This window comes from Rhodotorula paludigena (assembly GCF_050403205.1).
Source record: "Rhodotorula paludigena JCM10292 DNA, Rt_paludigena_JCM10292v1_ctg21, whole genome shotgun sequence".
Taxonomy (NCBI): Eukaryota; Fungi; Basidiomycota; class Microbotryomycetes; order Sporidiobolales; family Sporidiobolaceae; genus Rhodotorula; species Rhodotorula paludigena.
Window position 1 is genome coordinate 241885 of NW_027481437.1, and position 13263 is coordinate 255147.

The window sequence follows — 13263 nt, forward strand, 5'->3', positions numbered from 1 at the left end:
GTAAGTGGACTCCGGCGCTCCGGCCTGGGCTTCCTTCCTCGCTCCTGGAACCATATTCGTGTACGATCGAGGCTTTATGAGCCGGATTCTACCAATGCGGCGAAACCCCCGTCACTCCTCGCTACGCCGACTCGTGCTTATGGTCTCCGTCCCTCGCTTCTCATCAGCACGCCGCCGCGGGGCCGGCCGATCTCGCGTTCAACTTGCTTGTACTGCTCCGCCGGCGCGACACTGAGGCGTGCGGGTGTCTGCAACGATGGCGACGTCGCTGCTGCCGCCCACGCTGGACGAGGGAACGGTAGTCAACCTCATCGCGAAACTCCAGCAAACGTTCTATCCGCCGCCAAGCCGGGGCTTTACCGTCCGTATCGGCATCCTGTGGGCACTGACCGGCGCGTACGTACCGCATATCGTCCCGCCGCCGGTTGACGTACTGACGGCACAAACAACAACAGCATGATACTCCTCGCCCTCAATTACCTTCTCCTACACGTTCTGCGGAGCAAGGAGCGACCGCGATGGAGAAGCCTGTGGCTCGCGAGAATCGTGGAACGGCCGGGCGGGTCATATGTCGTTCTGAAGTGTGCCGCTCGCTCTGGGTTCGACCGCTCTCCGCTAGAAATGCTGACGGCTTCCCCTCACAGTCCTCGTCCAAGCTGGACACTCACAGCCGTCATGTACGGGTTCTACGAGCTCCTGTACACTGGCTCTTTCTGGCGGGTCTACGTTCTCCACCGACCACAGCACGCCTGGAACGGCATTCGCTCGTTTGATGCCGTTGCACTCTTCATCGGCGGCTGGATCATCTCGTGGAGTGGCTTGCAGGCAAGCTGACTCACCCAGCATCCTGTACGGCTTGAGCTGACCCCCGTCCCTTCGCTCCTTTGCCCAGGCCTTCCTCCTCGCAGCCGAGGCGGAGGCATCCCTTCTCCCTTCGGCTCGTTTGGCCAACGCATTTTTCATTGGTGGCGGGCTTCTTCTCCTTGCCCTGAACCTGGTTCGTGTCGGTCCATGCCGGAGGAGCACACCGTCCTGATCCGCGGTTTGTACAGGGCCTGGCTATCGCCAGCACCGTGCTCGCCGACAACCTCACCCAATGCTACGAAGAGCTGCTTGCAGCGCTCGAAGGCCTGAACCAGCGTCTGGCTGGCCGTGTGCCGACTCTTCTGGACTTCCTGCCGATTCAGGCACCTGCTGAAGCCTTCGCCCAGGCGGGTGATAATGCTCGCATGTAGGTCACTGCTCTGCCGCAATCCTGCCTACACCAGGCTAATGCCTGCTTCTCTGTAGTCCGCTCGTGGTCCAGTTCTCGGTGATCGCCATCATGCCCGCGGCCATCATTGCCGTGAACCTCGGCGGACTAGCGCTTGCGCGGACGTTACGCGCGCAGATCAACAACAGCGTCGAGCTTCTCGTCCGGGCGGATACACATATTACAGACCTACCCGGTCCAAAGGAGGAAGTATCGGAACCTGCCGCCGTCGAGATCCCGCTCGTCCCGCTCGCGAATGCCGCGCTGGAGGCCGACGGCAACGCGGTTGAGCCGAAGGAGCAGCGCAAGGCGTCACTCACACCGAGCGAATCGAGCATCAGGCGCGACAGGCGCAGGTCGTCTAGCGAGTGTGCCGGACCGCGGGACCGTCGGAAGTCGTCTTTGACTTTCTCCGCAATCAAGCAGCTCGCCGTTCAGACGGATGCCAGTGGTCGAGCAACCGCTGCACGGTTGCAGGCAAGGAAGGTACTGGCCTTGCAGAAAGCGGCACGAGATCTTCAGATTGTGCGTCTCGAACGCGTCACTTCGCGACCCTTGCTCATTTTGGGTCTGCAGGTCACGCTCACCATCACCTTCATCTCAACATGCCTCCTCGGTCTCGCTATCTGGGTCGCTTGGTGCGCCGCCAACGACAAGGTCCTGAGGGGTGGATTCGCGTAGTAAGGCAGCTCTTTTTGCCATTCCATCAGAAGCTTGTCCTGACCTCCTGCCTGACTGCAGTGTCGAGGGGACTGCCATGCCCCCGCAGTGGCTCTACAGCGTTGCCGTTCTCACCAGCCTTCTGTACCTGCACTACAACGCCCTAGTCATTGGTCGGCGCCGCTTTTTAACCGACGACGGCCTCAGCGCAACAGCCTCAGCCGGCGCGCCACCCGGCGTGGATCGCGCGAGCCTCATCTGTAACTTTGCCGACGCAGGCAGCGCCGAGCGCGGGATCCGCGAGGCCGAGGCGCAGCACGTCGGTACGAGCGAAGCTGTCGGGCCTCAAAGGACTTCTGCGCCCGTGTCTGTGCTGTCTCAACAGAACATCGACATCCCTGCGAGTCGGCGCGGTAGCGTCTACAGCGCAGCAGGCTCGCAGCGCGACGGCGGCGTGTGGCGCAGCATGGGCTTCGGGCGGCGACCCAAGTCCTCGACAGGCGCGGCGATTATGGTGACGGTCGAGCAGGAGCAGGTCTGCGATGGCGATACATGCGCGAGGTGGTACGCGCAACAGGAAGACGAGGATGGGATCGCGCCAGATCGGCGAGTGTGAACCCCTTGTAGCCTCCCTCTCGCTTGCACTCTCCGCCCATGTTGTTGTACCGTCACTTCGTATGCGAGATTTGTGGAGATGCGCGCCAGCAGTTGCGGCTGCGTTTTGTTTACGTGCGGGACAGCGGAAGGACGGGTAAGAACGACGAAAGGGGGTATTAGGGGTTCCTACGGCGGGCAAAGAAGTGCGAAAGAAGCGGGTCCTGCGGGTGCCGGCGACTACTCATTCTCGCGGTAAAGCTGGACTTCGTGTTTGACACGATCGAGCTCCTCGTTGACATCGGCAAGTTGCGCCTGGTAGCTGCGCTCGACCTCGGCGAGCTTGGCCTGGTGCGCGGCATGCAGCGCCTTGACGTCGACGTCGGTGACCGAACCGGCGGGTGCGCCGCTGGCGCCTGTGCTGGAGCGCAGCGCCTTCTGCTGTGCGTCGACGAGTTCCTGCTGCAGGCGCTGGCGGTCCTCGTCGACCTTGATGAGCTTGTCCTGGAGCTGCTGCATCGCCGACTCGTGCTCTTTGGTGCGAAGCTGGAGCGAATTGACGTGATCCTCCTCCTGGCTCGAGAGCATGGACTGGTGAAGCTTGTCCATCGAGTCGAGCTGCGCGGCAGCGTTCTCCTGCGTCTCCTGCAGCGCCCTGTGCGCGTCCTCGAGCTCCTGCTGCGCCTCGGCGAGACGTGCTTCGAGAGCCGCAGCGGTCGGCGCGACAGACGCGGGCGCGGCGGCGGCGGTGCGAGCGACTTGCTCCTCGGCAGCTGAGAGCGCGCCCTGCGCCGACTCGAGTTGCGCCGTCGTGGCCGACAAGATGCCTTCAAGCGACTGGATGACGCTCTTGGCTTTGGCCAGGTCGGCCTCGGTCGCCGTGAGCTCGAGTTTGACGTTGGCGACCTCGGCGTCGCGCGTCTCCTTCGCGCCAGCCTCGGCAGACTCCTTGGCGAGACGCAGCGCCTCGACCTCGGCGGCATGTGCACTGCGCAACTGTGCGACAGTCGCCTCCGATTCAGCGCGGAGACGGGCGAGGTCCTGGCCGTGCTCGGACGAAACGGTTGAGCGAGCCTCGTCGCGGGCAGAGGTGAGCGCGGAGGCGTGCTCGGCATCGCGGTGCGAAAGGGCGACAGTGTGCTGGTCGGCGAGGTCCTGCAATGCGAAGGCAGGGTGAGTGAAGCCGCAGCCCTGGTGAATGCGAGAGAAGCATACTTCGAGCTGCGCCTGGAACTGCGCCTTCTCCTGCTCCCAGGCGGCCTTGGCCTCCTCGAGCTTGCGACGCGCCTTGTCCGCCTCGTCGCGCTCGCCAGCGCCCGTGGCCGCCTGCTCCTGCTGCAACTCTCCGATGCGCCTCTTCAAGCCCTCCATCTCGGCGACCTGGCCCTCGAGCTCGACGCGGGCCTTCTCGTCCTCGGCGCGCTGCAGCTTGGTCGCCTCAATCTCGTCCCTCGCCTCCTTAACCTGGCGCTCGAGCACCTCGACGCGCTCCTTCGCCGCCACCTCTTCGCCCTCGGCCCTTCCCGTCGCCACCGCATGCTCCTCCTTGACACGGTCCAGCTCGCCCCTCGCGGCGTCGAGCTCGTCCCTGAGCGCCTGCAGGGCGCCCTCGTGCGCGTCCCGAGCGCCCGCGAGCTCCTGCGCCGTCGCCGCGCTCTGCTCGCCGTGCAGGCGCTCGAGCTCGCCCGCGTGCGCACGCTGCGCCTCCTCGAGCGCCGTGGCGTGCTCGTCGCGCAGCTGCGCGAGCGCCTCGTCGTGCGCGGTGCGCAGCTGCGCGAGCTGCGACTCGGCGTCGGCTGCGCCAGACGACGAGGCCGCGCCGAGCGCGGCGGCGTGCTCGTCCTTGAGCGACGCGAGCGCCGACGCGTGCGTCTCGTCGCGTGCAGAGAGGGAGACTTCGTGCTCCTTGGCCAGCGAGGCGAGGCGCTCCTCTTGCACCGCCGTGGCCTCGGCGAGCGCTGCCTCGTGCTCCGACTTGAGCGCAGCGAGCGCCTGCTCGTGCGCGTCCGTGAGCTGCTTCAGTGCCTGCTCGTGCTCGGCCTCGCGGCCCTCGTCGCCGGCGCTCTGGGCAGCAGCGAGCGCCGCGGCATGCTCCTCGCGGAGAGCCGCGATCGCGTGCTCGTGCTTCTCCTGCAGCGCAGCGACGGCACCCTCCTCACCGCGCTGCGCCTGCTCGAGCAGCTCGCCCTTGAGCGCCTCGAGGTCCGCAGCGTGCTTCGCCCCCGCCGCCTCGAGCGCGGCGGCGTGCTCGGCGCGGAGCGCGTCGAGCGCCGCCGCGTGCTTCTTGGTCGAGATCTCGCGGTCCGAGCGGTGCGCGCCGCGGAGCGTGTCGAGCTCGGCGTCGTGGCCGGTGCGGAGCTCGGCGAGCTCCGACGCGTGCGAGGTGCGGAGCGTGTCGAGCTCGGAGGCGTGCGACGAGCGGAGCGTGTCGAGGTCCTTGGCGGTGTCGGCTTGCGCCGCGAGTTGAGCGGCGAGTGCGTCCTTCTCGGCGCTGCCGCAGAGCGAGAACGTTGCGAGTTAGTTAGAGGTAAGAGGACGGGGCAGTTTAGCTGAAGGAATCCAGACGCACCGCAGCTCCTCACTGGCCTTCCTCGCGTCCTCAGCTGCTTTCTTCGCCTCCTCGACGTCGCTCCTCAGCTTCTCGCACTCGTCCTCGCGCTCCCTCAGCGCTTTCTTGACCCCCTCGAGCTCGTCCCGCACGCCCTCGAGCGCTCCGAGGCGCGCGGCGAGGTCGGCGTGCTGCGCTTCGGACGCGGCGCGGAGCTGCGCGAGCTCGGTCGAGTGCTCGGCGCGGAGGGTCGAGAGCTGCGGTGCCGGTGCCAGGGGAGGGTAGTGAGCGGGGTTTCCTCGCAGCGGATCGGATGCGCTGGGGACGGAACACAAGCGCACCTCTTCCTCGAGCTTGGCCTTCTCCTCCCTGAGGTGGTCACTCTCCCCCTCCTCCTCCTCTGCACGCGCCTTGTCCCCCTCACCGTTCTCCTGCTCCACCCGCCGACTCTGCGCCGCGTCCACCTCTCCCTCGAGCTCGCCGACCCTCCCACGGAGCCGCTCGACCTCGCCCTCCTTGTCCTTGAGCAGCGCCTCGAGCGCCCGCACCTTGTCCTGCGCCGCCGTAGCCGTCGCTCCTCCAACTGCAGGGCGCGCACCGAGCGGCTTCCTCGCCGCCGATGCGCCCGCCGAGCCGTTGACGCCCGCGCGCCCAGCCGCAGCAGCAGCCGCCGCCGTCGAAGCGCGCGCAGCCGTTCCGGCCGAGCCCGCGCGCGTGGTCGAGAGCGACGAAGACGGCTTCGACGCGGCCGAAACTGAGCCGGCCGCGCTGCTGCCCGGCCGGGCGGCTGCTGCGGGTCCAGCCGTTGCGCTCGGGCGGGTGACGCTCGAGCGCGGCGCGGTTGAGGAGGAGGCGCCGAGCGGGCGACGAACGGTCGAGGTCGAGGTGACGCTTCCCCCCGCCCCCAGCGGCGGGGGCTTGGCGGTCGAGACGATACCGCCGGCGGGGCGGGCGGCGGCGGCGGCGGGCCCGCTTCCCGAAGAGAGGGACGAGCGGAGCGGGGCGCGCGCGGCGGGTGCGGAGGCGGTCGAGCTCGTGGTCGCTGCGGAGGGACGGCGGGCGTGGCCGGGCGCGGGAGCGGAGGACGAGGCGAGCGGGCGCCGCGAAGCAGTCGAGGTAGAGGAGGGGGGACCCGTGGTCGAGACCTTGCGTGCGCCCGGCGCAGACGGAGCGCCCGAAGCGGTGGCGGAGGTCGAAGTCCGGCCCGCACCGGCCCCGAGCGTCGAAGAGGGACGGGTGGTGCGCAGCGGCGCCGACGAGGAAGTTGAAGCAGAGAGGGGCTTCCTCAGGCCGGGCTTGGCGGGCGCTCCGAGGGGCTTCTTGGTCGCTGCTGTTGGGGCCGCGGAAGGTGGGGCGGGCTCGTCCGAGTTGGCGGTGGCAGGAGGAGCGGAGTCGACGACGGGAACGGGAGGAGCGAGGTCCGAGGGCGGGTCCGTCGCGTCTGCCGAGTCGACCACCGGTTCTACGGGTGCATCTTCAGCAGCAGGAGCAGGGGCGCTGTCGTCGTCGGCCGGCTCGGCTGCTGGTGAAAGTCAGAGTGTCAACGCGACGAGTTGCTGCGACGCGGAGAAAGGGAGGACCGCGCGACTCACTCGGGTGGTCTTGCGGCTCGGCGGATGCGTCGTGCTCAGAGTGTGTGTTCGGCGGGTGCTCGTCTGCAGGCTCGGGAGCGGGGGTGTCGGGAGCAGGGTCGGGGGTTGAGCGATGCGAGTCGTCGGCGGGGGTTGCGCCGGGTGCAAGCTCGGTGTGCGTGTCTGCGGGGTGGGCAGCGTCGTCCATGGCGGGTGCACGCGGCTGCACGCGGTCGAGCGAGAGGTCCGGGCGAGTCGAGCGAGTGCTGCGGAGAGAGGCGCCTGAGCGAGACCAAAGCGAGAGGGGGAACGAGAGAGGGGAGCACCCTCGTCCCAACTCTGCTCAGAGGCGAGTGCAGAGTCGACAGTGCCAGTGCGCGATCACTCTGGGCCTCGCACTCCTCGCACTCGCCCTCTCGCACGCGCGCGTATCACTTTGTCGCGTCGACTTCGGCTCCACGTCTTCCTGCTCGTCTCTCGCTTCCTCGTCGCCGCACCTTCGTCTGCCCGCGCGCACCCGCGCTCCGCCTGCCCCGAGCCCGAGCCCGCCTCTCGCGCACGCGCAGCCCCTCGCCGGCCATGCCCGCCTTTGCCAGCGTGCCCCGCACCGCCGTCCACGCGTGGTCGCCCTCCGTCGACGCCGCCCACGGCCCGCTCGTCGCCGCCGGCACCGTCTCGGGCGCGCTCGACGACTCGTTCTCGACCGACTCGACCCTCGAGCTCTGGGCGCCCCTCGCCAGCGCAGACCCCGCCCCGCTCGCCCGCCCAGAGCCTCTCGCCCGCGTCCAGCTCGCCGCCCGCTTCAACCGCCTCGCGTGGGGCGCCTACGAGCACGCCCAGAGCAACCACCGCGGACTCGGCGTCATCGCCGCCGGCCTCGACGATGGCGGCGTCGCCCTCTACGACCCCGCCCGCATGCTCCGCCCCCAGCCGGGCCTCGAGTGCGTCCCTCCCCGTCCCTCCCCTTGGCCGTGCACGTCCGTCAAGAGCGAAACGTGTCGACACTCGAGTAGAGAGACGCGCGCAAGCACCCACTGACGCTCGCTCGCTCTCCCACCCGCCCTCGTCACGTTCCGTCCGCTCCCTTTCGCGCGCGCAGCCCGCTCCTCCACCAGCTCGCGTCGCCGCACCGCTCGCCCGTGCGCGGACTCGACTTTTCTCCCGCCCAGAAGAACCTCCTCGCGAGCGGCGCCGGCAATGGCGAGGTGCGCTCCACCTCCCCTCGCTCTCTCATCGCACCAAACTCATCACCTGCTTACACCGTGCGCAGATCTTCATCTGGGACCTGACGTCTCCGACCTCGCCCTTCTCGCCCGGCTCGCGCTCGCGCTCGCTCGACACGATCACCTCGCTCGCGTGGAACCCCTCGGTCGTGCACATCCTCGCCTCGTCGTCCAACAGCGGCATGACGGTCGTGTGGGACCTCAAGTCGAAGCGCGAAATCACCGCCCTCTCGTTTGCCGGCGGGGGCGCGACGGGCCTCGGGCCGGGCGGGTTTGGCGCGGGCGGAGGAGGCGCAGGCGTGCAGGGGCTCGGCGCGGGCGGGTTTGGAGGCGCGGCGGGCGCGCAGGGGGGACTGGGCGGGCTCGGCGGACACAGCGCCGTCAAGTGGCACCCGGAGAACGTGCGTCGCTGCGGAGTTGCTTTTCCCTCTTGTCGCGGCGCAGACAAGAGTTTGTCTGACGTTCTGTTCACGCCCGCAGCCCACCAAGCTCGTCACGGCGAGTGAGGACGACCACGCCCCGAACCTCCTCGTGTGGGACCTCAGGAACTGGAAGGAGCCCGAGCGGGTGCGTCCTCGTTTCCCTCGACCCGCTCAGCTAGCTCCCCTTCGCGCAGCAGCCTACTGACGACCCTGCATCCCACAGGTCCTCCGAGGCCACGACAAGGGCGTCCTCTCGCTCTCGTTCTGCCCCTCGGACTCGGACCTCGTCCTCTCGTCAGGCAAGGACGGCCGCACGCTCGCCTGGTCGCTCTCGGCGCCCGTCGGCCACGAGATTGTCGCCGAGGTGACGCCGTCGAGTAACTGGGCCTTCGAGTCGTCGTGGTGCCCCGCCAACCCGTCCATCGTTGCCGCGTCGAGCCTCGACGGCTCGATCGCGCTCCACTCGCTCCAGTCGACCAACGCGCCCGCGCCCGGCTCCGAAGCCGACCTCCTCGCCCAGCAGCAGCAGCAGCAGTCGCAGCAGCCCCAGCTCGGGGCAGGCGGCGCCGGCGACTTTTTCGAGCAGGCCATCTCGGCCAACGCGAAAAACTACCCGACAAAGTCGCTCGCCGTCGCGCCCAAGTGGCTCAAGCGCCCCGCGAGCGTCGCCTTTGGCTTTGGCGGCAAGCTCGTGCGCGTCTCGGCCTCGGAGGGCGTCTCGGTCCAGCGCGTCGTCACCGTCCCGGCCGTCGTCGAGCGCGCCGAGGCGCTCGAGCGCGCCGCGACGGGGCAAGACGAGGGCGGCCTCGCCAAGTTCTGCGACGACCGCGCCGAGGACGAGTCGGCGCCGGCGCTCACGCCCGCCGAGCGCGAGTCGTGGGCGCTCCTCAAGACGCTCTTCCACGCGAGCGCCGGCGGGCGCACCGCGCGCGACGCGCTCGTCGAGCTCCTCGGCGGCAGCGGCGGCACCAGCGGCGGTGGGCGCTTTGACCGCGACGAGCTCAAGGCGCGCGTCGAAGACGTCGCCAAGCGGCTCCGCGCGAGGCTGCCCCCGATCCCCGACAATGGCCGCAACGCCGCACCGCCGGCGATGCCGGACCTCGGCGGCAGCAGCAGCAGCAGCAGCGACGAGACGGCGACCAAGCTCGGCGCCGCCGACAGTCTCGCGAGCGACGGCGGCGCGGCGTCGTCGACGACCGAGCCGAGCAGCCTCTTTGGCGGCGCGTCCACTGCCGACGGGGACGACTTTCTCGCGTCGCTCGGCGCGGGCACCTCGCGCCCGTCGGCGATCCCGGACCGCCTCAACGCGGGCGCGGCGCCCGTGAGCTCGGTCGCGGCGACGGTCGGCAGCGCGAGCTCGGTCGCGTCGCTCAACCTCCGGCCGGCGACGTTCAAGCTGTACAAGGAGGGGAGCTCGGGCGCGAACAACAACGACGACGACGACGGAGACGACCCGGACCGGCTCGTCACGCACGCGCTCGTGCTCGGCGACTTTGCCTCGGCGGTCGAGCTCTCGCTCTCGCTCGAGCGGTACGCCGACGCGCTCCTGTTTGCGCTCCAGTCGGGCTCGCCCGACCTCCTCGCGTCGGCGCAGCGCGCCTACTTTGCGCGCCAGGCGGCCCAGCAGCCGTACCTGCGCGTGCTCGAGAGCGTCGTCGCGAACGACCTCGCCGACGTCGTGCAGAACGCCGAGCTCGCCGACTGGCAAGAGGCGTTTGTCGTCGCGTGCACGTTTGCGAGCTCGGACGACGAGTTTGCGAGCCTCGCAGAGCAGCTCGGCCAGCGCCTCGAGTACCAGTTCGAGGTCGCGCGCGGCGCGCCCGCCTCGCCCGTCCCGGCCGACGAGTGGCGCAAGGACGCCATCCTGTGCTACCTCGCCGCTGGCCGCCTCGAGAAGGTTGTCGGCGTGTGGGTCGCCCAGATGAAGGAGGACGAGAGCGCGCGTCTCGGCGGCGGCGGCGGTGCTGCTGCTGCTTCCGACGCCGCGTCATCGGCAACGGCGCGCTTCGAGGCGCACGCGCGCGCGCTCCAGGCCTTTGTCGAAAAGGTGCAGGTCTTCCAGCACGCGGTCGGCTACGTCGACGTCGAGCTCGCGCAGCCGACCCAGTCGAGCGTCGTCGCCGAGTCCGGCGCGCGCGCGTACAAGCTCGCGGCGCTCTACGAGCGCTACATCGAGTATGCCGAGCTGCTCGCCGGCCAGGGCAAGGTGCAGCTCGCGCTCAAGTACGTCGCGCTCACGCCGTCCGACTTTGAGGGCTCGCTCCCTCAGGTCAGCGAGGCGGCGATGAAGCGCGCGAGGCTCCTCCGCGCCGGCAACGTCGCGGCGACGACGGCAGCGTACGGCGCGAACCGCGGCGCGTCGTCGGCGTACGGCTACCAGTCGCAGCAGCAGTCGGCCCGCAACCCGCTCGCGAGCTCGCAGCGCTCCGCCTACAACCCGTACGCGCCCGCGCCCGTCGCACAGTCGGCGCCGGCAGCCAACCCGTACAACCCGTACGCCCCGCCGCCCGTCGCTGCTGCGCCCGCTGCGGTCGCTCCCGCATCCGTCACCTCGCCTCTGCGCAACACCTACGCTCCGCCGCCGGTCGCGCTCACCAACCCGATCGATGACCCGTACGCGCCGAACCCCTATGCGCCCAAGCCCGGCCCTACTGCACCCGCTGCTCCGGCAGTCGCTTCGCCGACTGCAGGCGCATCGGCTGCTTACGCGCCCGCCTTCCCCAACGCCGCGGCGAGCGACCCCTACGCGCCTGCGCCGCCCAACCCCGGCGTCGGCCTCCCCGCTCCTCCGCCCATCCGCTCCGAGACGCCCAACCTCGCTGGCCGCCCGCCGGTCGTGTCGAGCGTGGCGCCGCCCCCTCGCGGCAAGCCCGACATCGGCTGGAACGATGCGCCGAGCCTCCCTGCACCGCGCCGCAACACGCCTGGCCCGTCGGGACTCGCTGCGGCACCCGCGCCTGCGGCTATCACGAGCCCGTTCCCCAACTCGAGCCCGGTAGGCACGCCTGGAGCGCTGTACGGCGCGCCGGGAGCAGTCCCGCCGCCTCCGCCGAGCCGCGGTGCGAACCGCACGCCCGCACCTGCAGGCGTTCCTCCGCCTCCGATGGCGTCCGGTCCGAAGTTCGCGCCACCGCCTCCTGCAGGTGCTGCTCGCCCGCCCCAGTCGGCCCTCTCGCCTCCTCCGCCGGCAGGCCGCGTCCTCTCGCCGCCGAACGGTGGTATGGGCGCGCCATCGCCTTACGCGCCTCCTCCGCCCGGTCCGTACGGCAGCATGCCCAACGGTGCGCCAAACGGCGCGCCCAACTCGATGCCGCCTCCCCCTCCTCCGCCCGCCGCAGCGCAGCCTGCTCCCCCTCCTCCTCGCGGCCCGGTCTACGCCGCGCCTCCCCCTCGCAGCGGTACTCCCGGCGCACCTCCGCCTCCTCGCGCAGGCGGCGCACCCCCTCCCCCGCGCGGCTCGGCAATGACGCCGCCGCCGCCGCCTCCTGGCGCACCTGGCTTCCCGCGTCCGCCCTCGGCAGGCGGCATGCGCGCGCCAATGCAGAACTTCTCGGCCGCGGGCGCGCCACCGATGCCTCCCATGCCGCCGCAGGGCTTCCCGCAGGGCCAGCAGCCGCAGCAGCAGCAGCAGCAGCAGCTCCCGCCTCCGCCACCGCCTGGCCAGCAGCAGCGCCCGCCGCCTCCGCCTGGCGCCGGTCCCAACGGCGCGAGTGCCCCGCCGCCGCCGCCTCCTGCGAACGCGCAGCAGCAGCGCCCGCCTCCCCCGCCGCAAGGCATGAACGGTGGCGGCGCGCCTCGCCCGCCTGCGCTGTCCAACCAGCAGCAGCAGCCGCCGCCTCCGCCGCCTCAGCAGCAGCAGCAGGCAGCGCCGCCTCCGCCGCCTGCAGAAGGTCTCGGCGGCGCGCCTCCCGCTCCGCCGGCAGCGGCGCCGCCGCCTCCTCGCGCCGAGCCGCCCAAGATGAAGTATCGTGCGCTCGCTCTTTCCGTCTGGCACGATACATGTGCTGATGCTCTGCTTGGTGCCCCCTGCAGCGCCCGGCGATCGCAGCCACATCCCGCCGCAGTACAAGCCCATCTTGGACATCCTCACCGGCGAGCTCAACCGGCTGAGGCAGACGACGCCGGTGCGTGCGGTCCGCGGTGCAATTTGCTCAATACCGCAGTGCTGACCTGATTACGATTGGCAGCCGCAGCAGGGCAAGCTCGTTGCTGACACGGAGAAGCGGCTCAACGTCTTGTTCGACATGCTCAATTGCGAGACCCTGTCAAAGCCGTCGTCGGACCGCGTTCTCGACATCTGCAAGGGTGTGTCTGCCTCCCGCGTGCCGCTCACAACCTTGATTGACAGTCGAGTTCGCCCGCAGCTGTTGCCGCACGCAACCAGGCCCTCGCGCTCGACCTGCATCTCCAGATGCTCACGGCCGGCCCCGCCTCGTCCGACGTCGCGCCGTTCCAGGCTGCGCTCAAGCTCCTGGTGCAACGCATGGCACCGCCGCAGTAGATCAACTCGAGTCCGAGGCGTTTCTTCAAGCCCTTTCTCTCGTCCTCCCTCCATCATAGTCGTCGCCATTCTGTCTGTCTTCAACCTTTCATTCGCCGTGCAAAACGATACAGTTTCCTCGCTTCGCTGGGCCCGCACTGTGCCTTGCGAAGGAAGCGAGGTTCTCGTGAGGATCTGCTGAGCTACGGTGCCATTTGTCGCTCTCTCCGGCCGACTAGGTTGTGTGACTTCGGTGAGGATCAGCATTTGCAGCATGCGAGCAGGACAACGCCTACACACGCCAACTCGCCCCATTACAAGGACAGGCGAAGCCCACCCTCTCATACCACCCGCGACCCCTCCTTCGCCGCCTGAAGGCATGTCCGACGGGACATTGCGACCCTCCCACGCTCACAGGCGCGTGCTCGTGAAAGCCGCGCCCGGCCGTCTGAAAGCGCCGCACCCAAGTCCCCCCGTGAGCTCGAAATGAGCTCGCTTCTCCGGCCCGAAGAC

The 13263-nt window shown here is 69.5% G+C and overlaps 3 protein-coding genes across 3 annotated transcripts; 2 read left to right on the forward strand and 1 right to left on the reverse strand.

The window, feature by feature from the left end:
- Positions 1-256: 256 nt before the first annotated feature.
- On the forward strand, positions 257-2528 carry JCM10292_003598 (uncharacterized protein; the record flags this gene model as incomplete). Its single annotated transcript, XM_076649147.1, has 8 exons — positions 257-396; positions 456-581; positions 645-825; positions 893-997; positions 1053-1231; positions 1291-1777; positions 1829-1890; positions 1994-2528. 8 exons carry the CDS (start codon positions 257-259, stop codon positions 2526-2528), a joined length of 1815 nt encoding a protein of 604 aa, XP_076505371.1.
- Positions 2529-2746: 218 nt separating this feature from the next.
- On the reverse strand, positions 2747-6833 carry JCM10292_003599 (uncharacterized protein; the record flags this gene model as incomplete). The annotated part of the gene is made up of 4 exons (XM_076649148.1): positions 2747-3661; positions 3722-4997; positions 5076-6573; positions 6647-6833. 4 exons carry the CDS (start codon positions 6831-6833, stop codon positions 2747-2749), a joined length of 3876 nt encoding a protein of 1291 aa, XP_076505372.1.
- A 371-nt stretch (positions 6834-7204) lies between these two features.
- On the forward strand, positions 7205-12771 carry JCM10292_003600 (uncharacterized protein; the record flags this gene model as incomplete). The annotated part of the gene is made up of 8 exons (XM_076649149.1): positions 7205-7566; positions 7725-7830; positions 7896-8249; positions 8329-8415; positions 8494-12238; positions 12303-12394; positions 12458-12575; positions 12635-12771. The coding sequence occupies 8 exons, from the start codon at positions 7205-7207 to the stop codon at positions 12769-12771; spliced, it is 5001 nt and encodes a 1666-aa protein (XP_076505373.1).
- Between the last annotated feature and the right edge of the window lie 492 nt (positions 12772-13263).